Genomic DNA, 20,781 nt, shown 5'->3' on the forward strand with positions numbered 1-20,781 from the left:
CTGCCGGGTCCGGCAGCACCAGGGGGGCTCAGCCTTTGGGCCCCTTCCCCTGGGAAGCGTGGCAGGGCCGTCGTGTGATAAAATCCTCATCCTCCTCTCCGCAGGTTCTGCGACTCTCCCACCAGCGACCTGGAGATGCGCAACGGCCGGGGCAGAGGCAAGCGCATGCGCCCCAACAGCAACACGCCCGTGAACGAGACGGCCGCCGCCTCGGACAGCAAAGGGACCAGCAACAGCAGCAAGACCCGGGCGGGAGCCAACAGCAAAGGGCGCCGGGGAAGCCAGAACTCCTCGGACCACCGCACGCCGCCCAGCGGCACGGCGGAGGACGTGAAGGCCAGTCCCTCCTCCGTCACCAAGCGGAAGAGCAAACCCCTCTCCGACATGGAGCTGAACTCCAGCTCGGAGGACTCCAAGGGCAGCAAACGCATCCGCACAAACTCGATGGGCTCGGCGGCGGTGCCCCCCGCCACGGTGAAGGTGGAGCCGGCTGTCCTCGACCGAAACTGCCCTTCTCCCATCCTCATCGACTGCCCCCACCCCAACTGTAACAAGAAGTACAAGCACATCAACGGGCTGAAGTACCACCAGGCCCACGCGCACACGGATGACGACAGCAAGCTGGAGGCAGATGTGGACAGCGAGTACGGCGAGGAGCCCTCCCTGCACGCCGACATCGGGAGCTGCAACGGTGCCGCCGTCTCGCAGAAGGGCTCGCTCTCCCCGGCTCGCTCGGCCACCCCCAAGGTCCGTCTGATGGAGCCCCACAGCCCGTCCCCGTCGAGCAAGTTCAGCGCCAAGGTGCCCTGCAAGAAGAAGCTGGGGGGGGAAGGAGACACCGACCCGGGTGCCCTGTCCAACGACGGCTCTGAGGACGGGCCCTCGGTGGCCGATGAAACGAGTAACGATGGCTTCGACTCGCTGGAGAAGAGGTGCGTTGATAAGGACAAGTCCAAAAAGGCATCTGGTGCTAAGCAGGAAAAGATGCCTTCCAAAAGCTTGAAGTCTGCCAGACCCATCGCACCAGCCATTCCCCCCCAGCCGATTTACACCTTCCAGACGGCCACCCTCACCGCCGCCAGCCCCGGCTCCTCCACGGGCCTCACCACCGCCGTGGTCCAGACCATGCCCAACAGCCCTCAGCTCAAACCCATCCAGCCCAAGCCTACGGTGATGGGAGAGCCCTTCACTGTCAACCCCGCCCTCACCCCTTCCAAGGAGAAGAAGAAGAAGGACAAGAAGAAGAAGGAGCCCAAAGAGGTGGAAAACCCTCTGACCCCCGGCAAGGTCTGCAGAGCAGAGGAAGGCAAGAGCCCCTTCCGGGGAGAATCCAGCGACCTCGGGACGAAAGGCGAGGGGCTGCTGAACGGTTCGTCCGACCCCCACCAGAGCCGGCTTGCCAGCATCAAGGCTGAGGCAGATAAGATCTACAGCTTCACTGACAATGCCCCGAGCCCCTCCATTGGTGGTGCCAGCAGGCTGGAGAACACCAACCCGGCCCAACCCATGACCCCGCTTCACGTCGTCACCCAGAACGGGGCAGAGGCGAGCTCAGTGAAAACCAACAGCCCAGCCTACTCGGACATCTCTGACGCCGGGGAGGATGGGGAGGGCAAGCTGGAGAGCGTGAAGGCGAAGGACCCAGAGCAGTTGGTCAAGGAAGGCGCCAAAAAAGCTCTTTTCCCCCCACAACCCCAGAGCAAAGAGTCTCCCTATTACCAAGGCTTTGAAACCTACTACTCCCCTGGCTACCCCCAGGCAAGCCCAGGTCCCTTGAACCCCAGCAGCCAGGCTGCGGCCGAGACACAAGCCTTGAAGCTGAAGAAGGATGAGGAACAGGAGAACCCGGAGGTGAAGGTGAAGAGCGAGGGCAGCGAAGAGAAGAAGGCAGAGCTCGGCAGCTCCAGCCAGCAGCCCTCGGTCATCCAGCAGCGCCCCAACATGTACATGCAGTCCCTCTACTACAACCAGTACGCCTACGTGCCGCCCTACGGCTACAACGAGCAGGGCTACCACGCTCACCTGCTGAGCACCAACCCTGCCTACCGCCAGCAGTACGAGGAGCAGCAGAAGCAGCGACAGAGCCTGGAGCAGCAGCAGCAGCGAGGGCTGGAGAAGAAAGCGGAGCTGGGCTTGAAGGAGAGGGAGGCAGCTCTCAAGGAGGAATGGAAGCAAAAGCCGCCCATGCCCCCGACGCTCACCAAGGCCCCGAGCCTCACGGACCTCGTCAAGTCGGGGCTGAGCAAGGCCAAGGAGCAGGGAGGTGCCGACATGGCCAAATCCGTCATCATCCCCAAGCTGGAGGACTCATCCAAGCTGTCTGGCAGCCAGGTGGCCGAGGGACTGAAGGTGAAGCTGAGCGAGGCCGGCCACCTCGGGAAGGAGACCGCTGAGACGAAGGCTGGCTCCGAGTGCGGCCGGCAAGCGGAGGTGGACCCCGTGCTCTGGTACAGACAGGTAATGCAGTGCTCGTTCACTGCCCCCTCGGTGGGGTTTCTCCTGTAGGTTGCCTGGGGCCAACAGTGTGGAGAACGTGTGTTGTCCTCTGCTCCAGGACTTGTTCCTGCCGTGATGGGACTCCACGAGGTTCTTTTGGGGCTGGCAAGGATGAGGCTGGTGAAGGAGGGGGGGCTGCTCTGGTCTCTTCCCAGTCCAGCCCAGTTTTGGGGCACGTGGGACCAGGGGGAGGCAGCTGCTCTGACATTGATCTGGTTCTTGCAGGAAGCAGAGCCCCGTATGTGGACCTACGTTTACCCTGCGAAGTACTCGGACATCAAGACAGAGGATGAGCGGTGGAAAGAGGAGCGGGACAGGAAGTTGAAGGAAGAAAGAAATCGCAGCAAAGACGTGTCCAAGGAGGACGGGAAGGAGAGCACCAGCTCCGAGTGCAAACTGACCCCCACCGAGGAGGCTCGCATGGTGGGAAAGGACCCCAGACCCAGCGTCCACGTCCCCGTGTCCTCACCCCTCACACAGCATCAGTCCTACATCCCCTACATGCACGGCTACTCCTACAGCCAGTCGTACGACCCCAACCACCCCAGCTACCGGGCCATGCCCACGGTCATGATGCAGAATTACCCAGGTAGGGAGCCACGGGCATCTCGGGGACATCTCACCCTGGGGGGACATCCCTCCCCGGGCTGTACCTGTGTCCTGGTAGTTTTTGTGGGTCAGGCTCTGGGAGCGATCAGGGGGTGGGCAGGGGAGCATCTGCTGTGGTCTTCGTGCCGCTGCTGGGATGTTCACCGGGTTGCAGCCACAACTTACTGGCTCCTGTGCAGCAAACCCACTGTGTCCCCATGCCCTGACTGCCTTCTTTCCCCCCAGGATCGTACCTTCCCTCCAGCTATTCCTTCTCCCCGTACGGGAGCAAGGCATCCGGGAGCGATGACAGCGACAAGTCCCGAGCCAGCCCCAGCGTCAGCTGTAAATCCAGCTCCGAGTCCAAGGCCCTGGACATCCTGCAGCAGCACGCCAGCCACTACAAGAGCAAATCGCCCACGGTGAGGCTCAGGAGCATGCTGGCTTGGCCTAGCTCTGTGCAGCAGCTTCTGGGGTGGTGGGGATGGAGCCGGCCCCATCACTGCAAGCTGCCCGCCGGCATCCCTCAGCGCCCACTTGTTTTCTCCTCTGCAGATAAGTGAGAAGACATCTCAGGAGAGGGACCGCGGCGGCTGCGGAGTGGTGGGGGGCGGCGGGAGCTGCAGCAGCGTCGGGGGAGCTGGCAGCGGGGAGAGGAGCGCGGACCGTCCCCGGACCTCACCATCTCAGCGCCTGCTCTCGACACATCACCACCACCACCACCTCGGGTACTCGCTGCTGCCGGCGCAGTACAACCTGCCCTATGCAACAGGTGAGAGCCCCACCTCACCCCTGGCGGGGTTTGGGGAGCCAGAGCCCCCGCGGCAAGCTCTGCTTTGGCCGCCTCCAGCGCTCCCCAGCCTCCTGACGAGACCTCTCCCTGCAGGTCTGTCCTCCACAGCCATTGTGGCCAGCCAGCAGGGCTCCGCTCCCTCCCTATACCCACCGCCCCGGAGGTGAGAATGGTAAGGCTGCCTGCGAGGGGGGGACACGGGGCCGCCTCGAGCCGCAGGTTTGGGGTTCGCCCCTCGGCGGGGGCTGGCGGAGGCAGGGGCTGACGGGGCCTTGGGTTCGGCAGGACGTGAGGCCGGGACGCCTGGGCTGTACGAGACATGTGACTGGCTCACATGGGGACACGCTGGAGACTCCTTTAGACATCAGTTGAATGGTGTTAATTGTTCTGCTTGACGTTCCTGCCGCGATCTGAGGCAGACTCTGTCTTCTCCCCCCGTCGGACACACACTGAATCCCCCCCACACCCTCCCCTTTGGCGAGCGGGCGAGCTGGTACCTACGGAAATATTTATTCTACTGGGCACCGGCACTTGGGATGGAAGTGAATCGCCTGCCTGGTGCATATGAAGAGGAAACGGAAGCACTGAGGTTTCTCGATGGATTTGTGGCCCTGCTGTGCCCCTGCGAGTCGCCGCGTCTCCGTTGGGGCTGAGCATCACAGGACTTGGGGCGGGTGGTGCAGGATGGGGCCCCCCTCCCTGCGTCCCCCCCGTGAGGCTCAACCTGTGGGGCCGATCCCCGAGGGGAGGCACGGTCTCAGGAATGGAAGTTCCAGCAGCTCCGTGTGGGTGACACAGGGCCAAGGCAGGGGACGGGGACACGGGGGGGGGATGGCAGCTTCACAGGATGCAGCCATGGGGGTGTGCACATCAGCGGGTCAGGCGGCCTCCCTGCCTCCGTCGGCCTCAGCCCCTCTCCCAGCCCCACGGCTCCGGGCTGGGGCGCTGGGGGCTGCCGTGAGCAGCACCCACCACCCGGCCCTGCTGCCAGGGTTTCTCCCCCAGTGCCTTGTTACGGTCCAGCCCTGACTGAAGCTCATTTCTGAGGCTTCCGAGTTGGTTTCTGAGCTGTGACTCTGCAACCCACCCACCCTGCCCCGGGGCTTTTCCTCTGCCCTGCGCCCCAGGGAAAGCGGCCACGCTTCGCGTCCTCTCTTCCCTGTCTCCGTCGGCTTCCCCAGGCTGCGAGCAGAGCTCGGCGAGGAACAAGCACACTTAGGCTCTGCCGGAGGCACCCCGGGGTGCAGGGCACCAGCCCCTCGAAGCCGCTTCCCGGCGCCCCAGGACAGGGGCTTTCTGGTCCTCTGCCCGCCCCAGCCGCGGTGTGGCTCCCCCCGGGCCACCTCGCTACCTCGGCCCGCGGCCGCCCCGGCTGTCCCCACCATCCCTGCCCGCCGCCGTCCCTCCCAGGCCGGGGAAGTGCCGGGGGGGTCCCCTCGGTCTGCGGCAGTCTCCGTCGTGTGCGTGCGCGCGCGTCACACCCGGCCCTGAGGGGTCGCTGTACCGGGATGCTCTGCCCGCCGGGCTCTGTACATACTGTAAAAAGCAATTGTTTGAAAGCTGTTGTTTTTGGGTTTTGTTTTCTTCCCCCTGTCCCATCCCATCCTCCCCACCCCGTTCCCCTCACCCACTTTACCTGGTTGGAGAGATGCTCGCTGCCCCTGGTTCTGACCCCGGCAGCGTGGCGGCCCCAGCCTGCTCTCCTCGACGCCTCTTAGTTCGACTCATTTTTTTTTTTTCTTTCCTCTCTTCGTTGACTTTGCGAGGTGGTGGGGTCGGGGCGATGCGGGGAGCCTCTCGGTGCACCCCACCGAGGCTGCTCCAGCGCATGAGGAGGGTGCCTGGGTGGGGGGGGGGCTGCTCCCATCTCCTTGGGACCCGCTTGCCTCTCCCTTTAGGTGTCAAGTGAGCCAGCAGCTGAAGCAGCACGGGGCCCTTGGACGTTCCCAGGGCCAGCCCCTGCCCGCGGGGCCCCCAGCAGCCCCCCGGGGCCCTGTCCCCAGCCCCTGCCTGTGAGTGGGCACCCGCCCGGGTGTTGCACCGTTGATGTTTATAGCGCTCGTTTCCATTGGAGTTGCTGTGTTGGGTTTCATTTCAGTCTTCCTGATTCTGCCCTTCTGTAAAGTGTACATTATTACCAAGTTCCTTGTTTTTTATATATATATATATAAATATATATATATACAAACTGTACTCTTCTTGCCTTTGTACATTTGGGCAAGGAGAGAGAATAAATCTTTTTAAGAGACAATCACAAACCTGTGAGGGTGGCTTTTTCTTCCTGTCCCTGCTCCCCCCCGACTCCTCCACCCCAGCCAACACGGACGCTGGGCTTTGGGGTGGAGGGGACATGGGGGCCTTCACTACCATCACGGTGCCCAGCCTGTGGGGACCTGCCAGCACAGCATCCCAGCGCCATTCAAAGCCCTAGGAATGCAGCTGAAGGGATAACTGATGAGGGACTTGTCGGGAAGGTCCGCTGAGAGGTAACAGGAGGAACTGAGGCTTTAACAGGCAACAGCTATTTAATGCGGGGGGGGCGTGCTGAAAGCGGGGCAGTGACAGCCCTGACCAGGCACACGCAGCGGGGTCCTGTCCTCCCCTGGCACCAGCCCCGCAGCCTCAGCCCTTCGCCAAGGCTGCCCCACTGCAGGTCCAGCCGGCCAGGGACAGCGCCAGCAGCTGCGAGTGTGGGGTGCCTGCTGGAGAGGCACCAATAACTGCGGGTTCTTAATGAGCTCGGGATAACAGCCACACCTGGGAGCTCACGCCCCACCAGCATGGAAGGAGCACAGCCATTCCCACCCCAGCAGGTTAGGGACGGGTAGACAGATGTGGACAAACAGCAACCACCCGATTTTAAACCAAAATCCCCCCAAAGTCCCCTTCTAAAAGGGATTAGAGCCCCCAGCTCCTCGCCCCTCAAGCCCACGTCTGTCCTGTTTCACTGTGTTGGAGGGGAAGGAGGGCAAAGAGACGCAAACTTTAAGATGATTTATTCACACAAACTCGTAGCCCGGCCCCACCTCTCTCCCCCAGACAGAAAACACTGACCATGATGTTTATGGAATGGCTTGGCTTCAGCTTTTAACAAAATCCTCCACAGAAGAGTGAGAGCAGAACAAAGCACACACGGACAATTCCACACGCAAGCAGCCAGGCCAGGAAGAGAGCTCGCGACACGGCTCCAGGGCCCGGTTTATAAATACACCCTTCTCATGTGGCGCTCGAAGGAAGCCAGCCAGGTTATGTCCACGTGGCACGAAGACAAGAGCACAGCCTCGCTCCCCAGCGCTACGAGTGAAACGCGAGCTGCCCCCCGCACGACTCCCTTGGCTTTGGGTACAGCCCATCTCTCCTCTCGGGGCTCGAGCGTCTCTCTTTGGAAGGGCCCGGACAGAGGTGTGAGGGCAACCCCTCGCCTCGCCCTGGGAAGGAGCCCCAAGGCTCAAGTGCTCTTTGAACCACGGAAAGCGCGACTCCAGCAGGTGAAGGGAACGCTCCCCCAGACCCGAGGCATCGCTCCAAACGCACGCTTGACCCTAGCAGAGCAGAGTACCATTGCAGCACGAAAAAGGCTCCGTTCCTTTTTTAAATAAGCAGCCCCAGCTGGGTGAAGTTAATCTGAATGCCCCTTTTATTAAATGCTGTGATAGTGCAGTGGTAACATTGAACAGAGTAAGACTGTTTAAACAAAAGCTGGAAGAGCAAGAAGGTTTTGTGGTTTTTCTTTAAAAAAAAAAAAAAAAAAAAAAAAGTTAGATGAGTTAAAACAGCATTGGTTGCCCCAAAGCAGAGATGCACAGGGGTTTTAATGTAGTGTTAAAGGTTAACTCACGTCTCCTCCGTGTGTCTAACACCCCAAACATGCCTTACACTTAAGAGTCTGAGTGAAAATTAAAAGGTAGCCGGTCAGATGAGCGCACACCACACATCAGGTGATGGGGAAAGAACCAACACTGATGTGGAGAAGTCAAGGAGTTGATGATGCTGCATCTACCGCTGTGCTCCCCTACGCTGCCGGGCCCCCACGTGGCCAGGGCATGAGGCGCCTCTAGGCTAACACACCACACAGCTGCATGTAAAGAGCTCCTATGCCAGTTCATAAACATCTTCCATTTACTATTTGGTGATTACATGTGTATATATAGTTCTCTAGGCAACACGTTTCAATGAGATAGTCAACTCTGAGGATACACAGGCCAATCTAACAATGAGAAATGCAGTTTCAGTCCAACAGAAGCTTGTTTTCCCTTTCCTCAAGAAAGGAGATGTAACCCTCTCTCCCCTCAAAAGCATTTTCAGGTCACACTCGCGTCCCCCGCTGCAACTATTCTTCGTCAGAGGAAGAGTTCTGATCCAGGGGGTACACCATGAACATCACATCTGGCCGCGATGGGACAGAGGGGTGACCAGGCCTCACGATTTCAAAGCCCAAGAAGCTGAACGTCTTCAGGAGTGGAGCTACCAAAGAGAAGGAAATCCGTTACCATCAGGAATAATCCTCTGTACCTGTGCTGCCCTACAAGCCACGACCATCACTCCTGGCTGAGAGGGGGACTTGAGCTGTGCACTCCACTGCGGCAGCCGCCCGGTTACCCACCAGCTGCACGCCGATGTCTCTGTTCTGTGCTGAACTGGGGGGCTGCTCCCAGCACCCGCTGAGCCCTGAAAGCGGGTCGTGCAGCAGCAGATGGGAACCTGCTTGCTCAGGGAGCAGTCAGAGATCTGCTGGCTCCATGAGGAGGACCTGGAGCTCGCTGCAGCCTCAGCTCAGCTGCGCACATTGCCCCAGGAGAGCTGCAGCCCTGGAGCCCCACTCATGCTCACCTGGGTGAGGTGAGATTACGTGGCACTAGCAGGATGTGTGTCCCCTTGTTACTACAGCAGCCACTCCCCTGTGACCTGAGAGCCACCCTGCCACAGCACCTCATCTCTGCGACACCTCCTGATGATTGGCCTCAGAGCTCTGCACAGTCACGCAGAGCAGCTCCTACGTGCCCTCAAGGCGATGCTGAATTTCAGCTGTACAAAGACTCAGAGTCTGGAGCATTCTAGAGCTCGTACGAACGAGCCAGGTTCAATAGCAACATTCCCTGTGCTTTTTAAAAACGAGCAAAACCCAGCATCAGATGTCCCTGTAAACAGCCACCATGGAGGTCACCTATGCAGCTACTGCTGGTGACACACCAGAGCAAGAGCTCTGTTTGGAAATTAATCTTGCTATCATAATGCGGAGCCACAGCTTCCTGGGGTCAGCACAGCTTAGCTGTAACAACGTGCTTCACTTCAGAGAAGGCAGTGCAGCTTGCGAAGCAGCAGAGTAAAATTAGAATTAAGATTTGAATTATTCCTGCCATGGTAATTGCTTGGTTACTAGCCTGCGTCTAGTAGGATTTGAAGTGACACGTACGTAGCTTGGTACATCATCACAAATCTCAAACTTCCGTGCTCTAATCACTCATCCGACACATCTATCTTTAGATCCTAATGCAGTCCCCTTAAGCCCTAAGCATCTATAGCCAGGGTCAGGATTACCTGTAGGTCTAGGAAGGGCAAAAGTGCCAGGAGATCTTTAAAAAGCAGATGAGCACAAGGGCAACAAGCTACCAGTATTCATTTACCATGTATTAACTTCTCCTGGGTTTCCCCTTGCAAATCACAGAATCCTGGTGCCAAATGCCTTCCCTCCTTACCCAAGAAGGATTACTAACCACTATCTGGACAGGAAAGTACTCCAAGTTACTCAGGAGCAGCTTTCTCCTTGAGAATACCAGCAATAATTTAACTGCAGGACAGTAAAGCATATCCAGCTGGAGAAATCAAGATGTTCTCTCTCCCTCAGTCTCAAGACAGGGCTTATTTCCTGCATGAGAAACCATTTCTGATTTGTGAGAACACCACAGAAATTCTGCACGTAACAATTCCTGCAGTAGGACGTGTCCCCCGAAGCCCTGGGATGACCGGATTTTTGTACAGACCCAGCAGCACCATTTTAGATCTAAGGAGCAAACCTCCCAGCAGGGCTGAGTTCTCACCTCTATCTTCTCTGCTTTTTCTGAAGCAAATAAAGACGTAGTTTACTTTCATTTTTTCTTCAGCAAATTCCAACAGAGCTGATAACCTGCCAAGGAGGAAGAAGACAAAAGAACATCAGCTATAGGAAGTCCTGTCCTGAGGAAGCCACTGAGCACTATCAACTGTTTGGATGTTGTCAGGCAGAAAGATGACTTGTTTACAGACACCTTCCAGCGAACAATGGGTGCTGAAACAATGGACTTCCTGCCTTCATGTCCAGCCCTGCAAAACCGAGAGCTGTCCTCCACCAAGTCACCCCACAGCTCCGTGTCCTTGGCACCCGCCTGCCAGCACGCACGGCCCCGCCAGCCAGGAGTTTTGCATACGAGCCTTCAGAGGTGGGAAGCTGAATATCACAGCTGTTTACATTCCTTCCCCTGGCACCACACGGGATCTCTAAGTTTTGCATGTTATGTAAAGATTTAAAAAAAATAGAATAAAATAAAAGAGCTCATGCCAGGCAGAAAAGAAAACCATCGCTGCAGGAGCATGTGCACAGGCAAAGCTGTTTCCTGAACATATTATCTGGATGGCACAGCTGAGAAGCTGCATCATGAAACCCAGCTTCCTTCCAGCTAAATTATTTCTGCCCCCTCTCTTGACGGGAGCAGAGTGGCACTGACCCCATCCGAGCCCCGGGGAGCCGCGTGGTGCTGCCGGCCTTGTAACCATTTACGATGCAGGCTGCTAGAGCAGTGACAAACAGGGCTCGAATCGAGATCTAATTAAACAGCAGTCAGTGAGACTGGAGCGCACTGAGGGAGATTAAATTTGCAAGGATTTTGTTAATATGGTAATGAACTACTTTAATTATAGCCTCTACTAGGCTGTTTTACCTAGCTAAAAATAATCTTGCAAAATCGTGCTTTAAGTCATGATGAGCTGGGCGGGTAAATACCCCCACGGAAGAACCTGCTCCCAGGAGAGCAGGCACACGGACAGCCAAAGGATTTATGGGCTGACTGCGGAAATTATGCAGAAACATTTATCTGGACTCGGATTCCAAGGAGACGAGCATGAGGCAGCAGGGATACTGGCACTTACTGAAGGTGCCCAATGATGGTTTTTTGCAATTAGCTTGTGCCATTTGCTGGTAAACCCTATTTGGAAATTTAGGAGGGCTTCAGCGAGCTCTGCACAGGAATCTGGTGAAGCCACATCTATGCTACAGCGCTCCCTGCCAGCGGAGATCTCTGGCGAAGCACTTGGCAGGAAGTAGCTGCTCTGGAAGCTGCGTTTACACAAACTTCCCAGAGCAGAGCTGTCTGGACAAAACACTCCCGTATTCTGCCAGCAGAGAAAAATCAGATTCTGGCAGAGCCAGAAGCCTGCATGGCAGCAGCCCAAGAGCAGAACCACCTACTGATGAGAAGGAGCACATCAATATAATGGAGTTTTTCCCTGAAAGAGAGGAAGACACTTGCCAAAATAAATACTTGCCAATTGGCCAGCGGAACAGAATTTTCCACAAAGTATGCAAAGAATCACTCCACTCATTTCTTGCTTATTTTTCATTAGCACAGGACCTCAAAAACAGTAACTTGTCTTAAACGATCTCCAAAGGGGGGAAAAAATACATATGGAGGACTAACAGGACTCTTCTCTGAAGACAAGGCAGCAAAGACGTGCTTTAGCTGTACAGATCAGGAAGAGAGGCACCGTACATATGTACAGCTTGTTCTCCCCACACATGGAACATCACCAGCATAAGAGAAATACTGCTCCCTGTGGGCACAGCTCCGGGATGCCAAACTCACCCTTCTTTGCTTCCATCAGCTAATAATCCGTCAGGGATTTCCACAAAGAGGCTCTGATTCGAGAGCACTGCATCCCAGGAGGAGGTCTTCACCTCTGTGACCTTGTACTGGAAGTGGACAATATGAGGCTTCCCTTCGTGCACTGGGACATCTTGGTTAACAGTGATCTTCTCGTCCTGGACAGGGGAGGGAGGAGAGCTCGTGAAATAGGCTTTAAGGTTAAAGAAAACTAAGCGTGAAACTACAGACCAAAAGTGTAAGAGACCATGCTTCAGTGAACATGCAAAGGAGCTGAGACTCATGCCCAAGTCTCAGCGCCCCTCACACCCACAAGGGGTTAAGAGCTATTGTTTTAAGCTGCCTGTATTTCCCAGAACACCTCGCTTTTGTTCTGGCCTAACAAAGAAATAGGAGTGAAAAGTAAAACCCTACATCCTAACAGACAGGGGAGATGCAAATGCAAAATAAATGCTATAATAATTTTACTGAGAACATTATACTTTTCCCTTCCCCTTTCATTGGCTCGGGGACACACCAAAACGAGTATTCCAGCCTTGGAGTGATTTTCTAGTCATGCTTTTCTGTTCAAGAGAACGCAGCTTTGCATATTCCCATTTTATTCAATTTCTGGGCAGCAAGAGTCCATTCATTCACCGCAGCTCCCAGCCACATCTTTGGAGAGCGGTTCATGAACTACCCTTCAAAGAACACAACCGACGAGCTGCAATAGCATCTGCTGTGGCAGCCTGACCACTTTTGTCTCCCCAGTCCCCAGCACAGTCTTTTTGTTTAAGGGATGACCACAAATTGCTTTCCCAGATTTTACAACCAACTGGTATGGCAAATGGCTCGCCTCCCGGTACAAGGGAGGAGAATACACAGCACAGAGACCCCCAAAATAGACAGAAGCTACGCGGATGCGAAAATTGTGACAAAGTCTTTTTCCAGAGACCACAAACATACATGTCCCCCTCTAACGCTTCTCTAACAAGCGTGCAGCCAGCCTCAAATTCAGCTTAGCAGTTCCTAGAAAACAATTCCGTGGTTAAATGCCATTCCTGCTCCTGGCAGTCTCCGTAGGCAGTTGGCTTGCCCAATAATATCTTCCACATTTAACTTCGAAAAGCCCCAGTGTCACAACTACAGAAATTCATTAGGCTCCAGAGTTAACGCTGTCAACTCCAGCGCAAGCTGAATCGTTCCCATGTGCTGGGCTGCAGGCTGCTGCACGCTGTCCCACGCGCAGCTTGTACAACTTGGGCAGCTCTGACGGGCAAGAGCAAACCAGGAAGGAGAAGCCAAGCCTGTGCTGCTCTCGAGCTTCAGGGACACCTGGGTGGGAGGTGCTTTAACCCACAGGGTCACTGGGCAGGGGTCCGTCCAGCCTCTGGGCATTGTATTTTATCAGGGTGAGTGACTGAGCAGCTCAGTATGAGCTCTGATCTGCTGACCAGCAGCTGGGCTGACAACAGAACAAGTGCTTTGGCTGCAGAACGGCAGCACCTCACCAGACTGCCCTTGATAAATCCCTTGTAGGCACATCTACACATCTCTGACCGTAACATCCACACCTGGGGACGTTTAGTGCAGCTTGGGGCTGCAGAATTCCTCCTCACAGCCACAGGGTGGGCAGGGGATATTGCCCTGCAGGTGTTTTATCCTACTAAGGTGTAAGCATTGCAGAAAGGGCAACGCTCAGCAAAACCCTCTGAGAACGTTGCTGGGCTCCTCTGCCCTGTTTCCCAGGGGTTTAACCCCTATTACCACATACACTGAAACAGTCCAGCCCCTTGGTTTGTCTGCTGTGACAAGGGTGAAGGCAGTGGGCATGTTAATGCTGGCGGTGAGGGAGCTCTGCATGTAAATCAGGAACTGCCTGGCTCTGGTAAGGGGAGCAGAGGAAGCTGCCGTTTGTTTGAGGCGCACAAAGCTGAGTGCGGGCCCACTGCAAAACAAGTTTACACTTCATCAGGGTAAATATCCTGTAGGAAATAGTTTATTCATTCAGTTTGAAAGGAGCCTGTGTGGTTGTGCCTGCCGTCAGGTTTCACCACGGTTTTTAGCCCAGTGCAGCAAGAAGCCCACCAGCAGCTGCTCCAGGAGAGGTTAAACCAGACAGCTGCTGAGCGAGGCACAGCAGAGCTGCAGAAAGACTCAGGTTTGAGCCCAGCGAGAGCTCTGCACCGCAGAGGCCAATTTAAAAACAGAGCAAAACAAGGGGATTATGCACATCTTTCACCGGTGACTTCATGGGAGCCTTTTCTAGTTGTTTTCCTGTGCAGAGAACATCTCCATTCCAGAAGAGATCTCTCTCAAGGAAGAGACAGGCTCACAGATGCTTTTCCCATATTTCACCAAAACAAGAACAGGGCGAGGAAGCTGAGTAAAGCAGGCTGGGATTGACACGCTGCAGGGGGAGGCACACGCGTGCGTTTGTGTGGGAAGGCTGGCAGAAGCCTGCGAGAGCAGGGGAAGAGCTTTTCTGCTGTCACGTAGCCCTGCTGCAACCAGAAGTCAGGCACTTTCGAAGCCTTCCCCAGGCTCCCAACCTTGGGAGCTTTTTCCAAGTCCCCCAATACACAGCCCGCTATTGCAGAGGCAGCGAAACCGTGGGGATGAACAGAAGCCGTGCCCCTGGTTCTGTGAGAATTACGCTTACGCAGCCTGGCTCGGGCAGCTGGCGTTTTATTCCCGTGTATCAAAATAGAGCTAGCGATATCCCCAGGAGAGGAGCTGTTCCTGGGAAGCAGCAGCCCAGGAACCTGCTCAAAGCACAACCCTGTTTTTGCATCAAGCGAAACCCAGTTACGCTCCTCGAGCACCCCGATCAGGACGGAGGGAGGCCCCTCTGTGCTGGCAGGGAAGGAGGGATGCACACTGAGCTCTGCCACGGCCAGGCAGCTCCAGAAGCCCCCGCAGGCAACCTGCTGTCCACATGTACTATACCTGCAGCCTCCTGCCAAGTTTGCTGGCCAGAGCACGGACGTCGCACAAAGCCCCTCCTGGCTGCCCAGCACTGACTCCCATCACCATTGCTTTCCCAGCTCTACAGAGCTCCCTCAATAAAAGGTGGAGCATCAAGTCCCTTAAAATGAAAACACCAACAGCTACCGGGAGCCCCAGCTGCCCGATCCATAGCCCTGCTGTACACGAGCGCTGTGCTGCACGCTCAGGAGGAGGCAGGCGCGTTCAGAAAGGTCAGCCCTTGAGCTGAAACAGCTGACACAGCTGGAAAAAGTACTTAAGCCTTTGGGCCCAGATGCCTTTCCAGGTCACGCTGGCTGGAAAGCCCAGCCTGCCATACCTGCCGTACCTTCAGCGAGCTGTGGAGAGGGGCAGAGTCACAGAACTGTTCAGCTTGGAAAACGGCCTCCGAAAATCAACAAGTCCAACCCCAAACCTTGCACTGGCAAGTCCACCACTAAGCCACGTTACAAAACCCTACAGGTAGATGTTTCTTGAGACGTCCAGGGATGGTGACGCAGCCACTTCCAACGCCACACAGCGCCTTCAGTAAAGGCATTTCTCCTAACATCCAACCAACCCCCTGCCACACCAGCACAACTTGAGGCCCTCTCCCATCGCCACATCAGAGGTGGGACTTTAAACTGCTGGAGGTGGTTTACAAACACAACCTGTTCCACCCTGGGATGAGCTACATGAAGGAAGGGGCCAATCCCCTGCCAGGCTCTGGTGGCAAGGTGGGTTTTGTCAGCAAAACCCTGGAGGAAGTTGTGTTCTGACTTCTGAGAAGCAGCTATCTGGACGAGATCTCCTCAGGCAGCAAGCCCTGCCTACACACCACCACCGAAGGCTTCTGTGCTGATTCAAGGCTGTACTCAAATCAAATACTTCAAAGCCTCTAAACTGTGACTCTTTTCACCAGCATCTCCTCCACGTCTAGACTATTTTCCACCTCTGGTCCTGCTTGGTGTGTACGCGAGGTTTGGCAAATTTGGCCTGCAGGAGTTGAAGTTGCAGGGTCACCTAGTTGTCATCCATCAGACCCTGACAGAACGCAGCTCACGTCCTGAGCCCTCCTGAAGCTGCTCGTGTCTTTTCTTTGAGCAAAATGAAGCCAGCCGAGCTGCTTGCTGCCTCTCTGGACTCCACATCCCTCTAACATCTGCGACAATTCAACAGCATTAAGCTGATGTCACATTGTTATCAAGAGGCTAGAGCTTGACATTTATTCACAAGGCAAGCAGGCAAGGCACATGCTACAAATTCACCAGCTCTGCATTAAAGCAAACTCCTCTGAAAGCAGCCCCGAGGTCTCTTGTTTCTCATGAGTTTCCACAGGAGACTTTGGTAGCTGCAACCTGAAAGGGCCTGCATCCTTTCATCATACGAAGGCTGCTTGCCTCCCACGGGGTAATTAAAATCAAGTCTAACACCTATGACAGCAATTCTGTCTGAGCAGCCAGATCTGCAAGCTTAGCAGAAATTCAGGCAGCCTCATCTGATAGCACTTTACACCCTGGTTTGGGGAAAAACAGTGCCTGTCCCAGAAGGGAGACAGATGTGCAGCACTGTAACGTAACGCAGAGAAGCTGCACAAGTGCTGATTATTCCACAGAAAGAGCCAATTCATCGGAAGGCCAAGAGGAAAGATCCTTTAGAATGAGGGTGGCCACGGAAAAAAAGCAACACAGACCCACGTACTCCTAGGCCAGTTTGCAGACACGAACACCCCACGATCTTGCCTCACCCTCTGCGTGCATTCCAGAAACGTTCCCGTTTGTGAGCCTCCTGCTTTTGTGAGGTTCAGGCAGCGTTACCTTCCGGACCAGGGCACGGGAAGGAGCTTATCGACCCTTCTCTCCCAGCATTTCACCTTTCTGCTTCCCATTTCCTCTTTTTGCATAACATGCAAGAAGTTGCTTCACGTGCTGATAACGCCAGCTCTGCAGGCAGCAGCTGAAACAGGCTCTGGGAACTGGGCTAGCCAGTCATTTGCTGCACACCTTTGATAAGAAGTTTCTTAACAAACAGGTGATACTTAAGCAAGGCAGAGCTGCAAGCAGCTCAGTCATGTGCCAGCAGGGCTGCTGAAAAAGCTAGCAGCCTCCCCATTTATTACCTTGAAGACTTTTACATTTATTCCCATCAGACTGCGGAAGGAAGTGAGCAGAGTTGTTACACGGAGCATTGTTTAGACATCCGATCTTTCTCACCTTATATATCAGAGCTGAAAGAGAAGGATCCCTGCTACCCCCTCGCCCACCGGGGATCTTCGACAGTGGGTGAGGGGCATCAGGAGCACCACAGAGGCCCTGGAACGATGTGCCTGCAGCACTGCAGCTGGGGACAGTTACTCAAAGGTAAGATACTACTGCAAGACAAAAAGGGACAACAGAAAAACACCAGGTTACGTTAGCAGGGGTCCAAGTTTCTGATAATCCAGCTCCCCATAACCCCAAACCGCCTGTATTCCCGCTCCTCTGCAGGAGGTGAGGGGCAGCTGCCGAGCCTTTGGTGCCCGGAGGTGTCTGGTAAAACATTTTGCTGCCCAGGCACTGCTGTGTCGGGGAAGGGCAGCGCTCTGTTCGAAATGGAGGAGGGGCTTTGCAGCCAAGATCCCAGAGAGTGCTGAGCAACCTCATGCTAATAAGGGACGCCTGGAAGGCTGCCAATAGCAGATGGCTGGAAACGCATGACCAGATGAGCACACATTTTCTGTAGACAAATATCTACAAATAGATCAACAGGGCCCAGAAGGAGGAGGTTTAAGTTTCACATTTTCAAAACCGGGAGGAGGCGAAAGGGCTGGTTCTTCAGATACCTTGAATGTACTCCGCAGCATCCCAGCTGACATCCTCACATGCACGTGAAACACCACACAAGCATCCTTCAGCCCAACCCTAAATATTACAAGCTCACCCCACAGACTGTGTCCTAAGATCTATTTTAAGAGTTTAACGCAAGAAGAAAGAGTTCCCCTTGTGGTCTTTGAGTTTGCTGGAATCTCATCTGTATGCTCTTTTAGGATCACTTCTAACGCAGGCTTTAACATCTATTCTAGCTTTCAGCACATTCATGGAATCAAGTTATTTTACTCCAGGAGCATTGCTTCCTTTCTCAGCACCATAAAAGCTCTTTGCCAAGGCACGGGGCAGCAGCGGTTACTCTGCTCCCGAAGCCTGCAAGAGCAAGGCAGAGTCACCAGTCATTCTCCAGCATTCCCACGATGAAACACGCCAGCACAGAGCTATGCAAACACCACCTGGGCACAGCTTCCCTGAGAAATAAAGGGGAACGGGAGGGTTTTCAATGGGCAAACTGACAGAGGAACACGGATGTACGGGACAGCCTCTGCAGAAGCATTCACAACTGGCTGGCTGTCCTGAAGCTTCTCAGCTGAGGTGCTTCCAGGATGGTGTTTTTTTACTCCAGGGCCTCTCCAGGAGCGAGGCAGTCCTCGGTATCAAAGCACCCAGCACTGAGCTGCACCGCCTAAAACAGCACGCAGGGCACACACACCAACAGGCTGCAAACAAACTACTGAAACATCTACGGGTGCCAAAAAACCCAACCCAACAGCCTGCCAACACGGTTACGACACAGGCAGAATCTGCTAAGATCTTGTCCGTCCACCTCGTACCGAACTAATCTTTCTGCAGGAAACACAAATATTCTTCCTCCACGCGTTTCCTTCTCCTCCAGGTTTGCTAGGCAGGGCTCTCCGGAGGTGCTCCCACGCGGCCGTGGCATGTAGCCGATGCTGCTTGCAGAAAAGGCTGCTCAGACACGCTCAGAAGAGAGCTTAAGCAGTCGCATCGAAGATGTCTGAGGGCAAAATCCCTTCCACACATGCTCAGTCGCACTCCGTATTAATACAGTCCCTCCGCATGGCATGACTGGGGCTATCAATGGACCAGTGTGTATTCAGTAGTAGTGGATGTGGAGAGGCATGACAAAGCACTTTGCTGTGCAATTCCCCACCCCCAGAAAGCTGTTGGCAGCTTTGTTTTTCCCTTCCCTCCTCCCTCACCCCCCCAGCTAACAATGTACTATTGATAGCTCTCTCCGACTTGCAGCCAATGCATCAAGAAGCTGGATAATGAAGTGGAGTTGTGGGAAAAAAAATATAAAAAAAAAAGAGGCAGCAGTTTTCATGCAAAGCAGCTCAAGGCACTTCCCAGTTTTGCTTCCTCTGGCACATGTAGAAGTCAAAACACAAGACCCCTTCAAGCGCTGAGCCCTCTGGGGCTTCGCCTAGCCCAGACCTGCACGCTGCCTCTCTCCTCCCACCAAACTCTGCAGCTGCAGCCAGGCAGGGCCCTACAAGCAGCCCCGGGGTGCAAGCATGTGCAGGGGGCACAAATTAAGAGGTTTTGCTTCATCCCGATGTGCATTGGCAGCAGTCCTGCGAAGAACTTCATGCACTGGCCCAGCAAAGCCTCGTCCCTCGACGCACCCCGTTTAGAGCTTAAAATGAGGGCTGCTCTCCCATCCGCTGCAGCCCCTCTTCGTTTGGCTTTCCAGCAGCTCAGAGTAAGAGGCGTGGAGCTCAGCGAGCGCCTTGCACTGCAGCAGCTCCCAGAGCTTCTTCACCAAGTCCTGCCTGAAACGGGAGCTGCTGCTGAGTGCACCCAGCGGGTGTCATTTCAACTCGCCACGCTGCCAGCAGCCCCACAGCCGTGCCCCGGCCCTGGGCAGCGCAGGGGACGACGACTCCGCTCCTCAGCCCGCTCCCGCCGGCTCCCCAGCACCTCCAGGCCGCTGCCGCTTTCCGTCCATGCCAACAACCGGCACCGCTGGGTCCAGGAGGCTCCAAATTTGGGTGGGTTCGGTGTTGTTTTTTTTCCTTACGCCAAAGACTTGTGCCAAGTGGACAGACCCACGCAGCCCCCTCGGCGTTAAAAAAACAAACCTGTTTGCTTCTTAAAGGCTGCCCTGGGGATGCAGATGAGCACAGCCCAGAGGAACAAGCCCCTGTGCTGCCAGCCCCGCACGGAGCAGCCCCAGCAGAGGAGCACCCAAAAAACACCCCACAAACACCCTGCAAACACCCCGCACAGCCCAGTGCCGGCCCCACACCCCCCCGCAGCCCTTCACCGCCGGGCTGAGGGGCTCGGGGACAGCCCCAGCGGCCCTGGGGAGCCCCCCGAGGGGATGCCCGCGCACCCCCCGTGCTCGGAGCCGCCCCGCAGGGCGCTGCCCGCACACGGGGCCCGGCCGCCCCCTGCCCGCCTCCGCCGGGGGAAGGCCGCGGCCCTCCGGGCCCACCCGGCCGGGGCTCCCCGAGCTCAGCAGCGGCGGCCCACCGAGAAGCCGAGCCGAGCCGAGCCGAGCCAGGCCGCGCACCTGTCCTGGGTGTTTATCATCCTCGGCTGCCTCCGGCTGCGCTGGGCTCCGCTCCGCTCCGCACCTCCGCCCTCCGCCGCCGCCGCGCTCCGACTGACCCCGCCGCGCGCCGCGCCACGCCCCCTTCCCCCCGCGCCACGCCCCCTTTTCCCCGCGCGAGGCCACGCCCGTTTTGTCGGGGCCACGCCCCCCGCCCCCCCCCCCCCCCCCCCCCACGGTCCCGCGCGCCAGGCCCGCTGGGTAGCGCCGCCGCCCCAAACAAAGGCGCGTGGCGCATGCGCGCTGCGCTCGCTCTCCCCTCTCCTCATCCTCCTGGCCTAAATCCCCTCTGTTTTAGTTAAAAACCACACACACACACACCAAATCCTGTCGATATCTGAGGGAGGAGTCCCTCTCCATGTGTTTCACAAGACCCCTTCCAGTACTGAAAGGCCACCACGAGCTCACCCCAGAGCCTCCCCTTCTGCAGGCTGAGCGCCCTCAGCATTCCTTCATGAGGGGAGCCCCAGCCCCATGGTCGCCTTGTGGCACTGCCCTGCACCCATCCAGCAGCCCCCGTCCCCGTGCAGGGGTACATGGTGTGCCCTGGGGCTGTGTGGTGCTGTGCTGAGGTGGCTCCGAGCCCCTCCAGCCCGTGGAGCAGCCCGGGGTTGCTGCAGGGAGGGCTTTCTGCAAGGGTTTTGTGGGGTGTGAGACACGGCTGGGGAGCCAGGCTCTCTCCTGATGTGCCCGGTGCCGGGATGAGAGGCGCTGGGCACA

At 56.2% G+C, this 20,781-nt stretch overlaps 2 protein-coding genes across 4 annotated transcripts in view; one reads left to right on the top strand and one right to left on the bottom strand.

Annotated features, from left to right (window-relative positions):
- The window catches only part of ZNF609 (zinc finger protein 609), a 48,180-nt gene extending 42,036 nt beyond the window's left edge, over window positions 1–6,144 (top strand). For 2 of the 3 annotated variants that reach the window (XM_082769135.1, XM_082769136.1), the window contains exons 5-10: window positions 105–2,457; window positions 2,722–3,085; window positions 3,331–3,506; window positions 3,640–3,856; window positions 3,971–4,040; window positions 4,163–6,144. In XM_082769135.1, coding sequence (XP_082625261.1) covers window positions 105–2,457; window positions 2,722–3,085; window positions 3,331–3,506; window positions 3,640–3,856; window positions 3,971–4,040; window positions 4,163–4,169 — 3,187 coding nt within the window. In that variant the 3' untranslated portion in view covers window positions 4,170–6,144. Of the gene's footprint in view, window positions 1–104; window positions 2,458–2,721; window positions 3,086–3,330; window positions 3,507–3,639; window positions 3,857–3,970; window positions 4,050–4,162 lie in introns of all 3 variants that reach the window. The other variant, XM_082769137.1, reaches the window with a different exon arrangement.
- Window positions 6,145–6,856: 712 nt separating this feature from the next.
- On the bottom strand, window positions 6,857–20,042 carry OAZ2 (ornithine decarboxylase antizyme 2; the record flags this gene model as incomplete). The annotated part of the gene is given in 6 exon segments (XM_082769240.1): window positions 6,857–8,341; window positions 9,916–10,001; window positions 11,713–11,888; window positions 16,890–16,970; window positions 16,972–17,047; window positions 20,023–20,042. Coding segments are annotated over 6 exon segments (573 nt in total). The 3' UTR covers window positions 6,857–8,207.
- Window positions 20,043–20,781: the final 739 nt, after the last annotated feature.

Source organism: Aythya marila (genome assembly GCF_965140915.1).
Source record: "Aythya marila genome assembly, chromosome: 11".
Classification (NCBI taxonomy): domain Eukaryota; kingdom Metazoa; phylum Chordata; class Aves; order Anseriformes; family Anatidae; genus Aythya; species Aythya marila.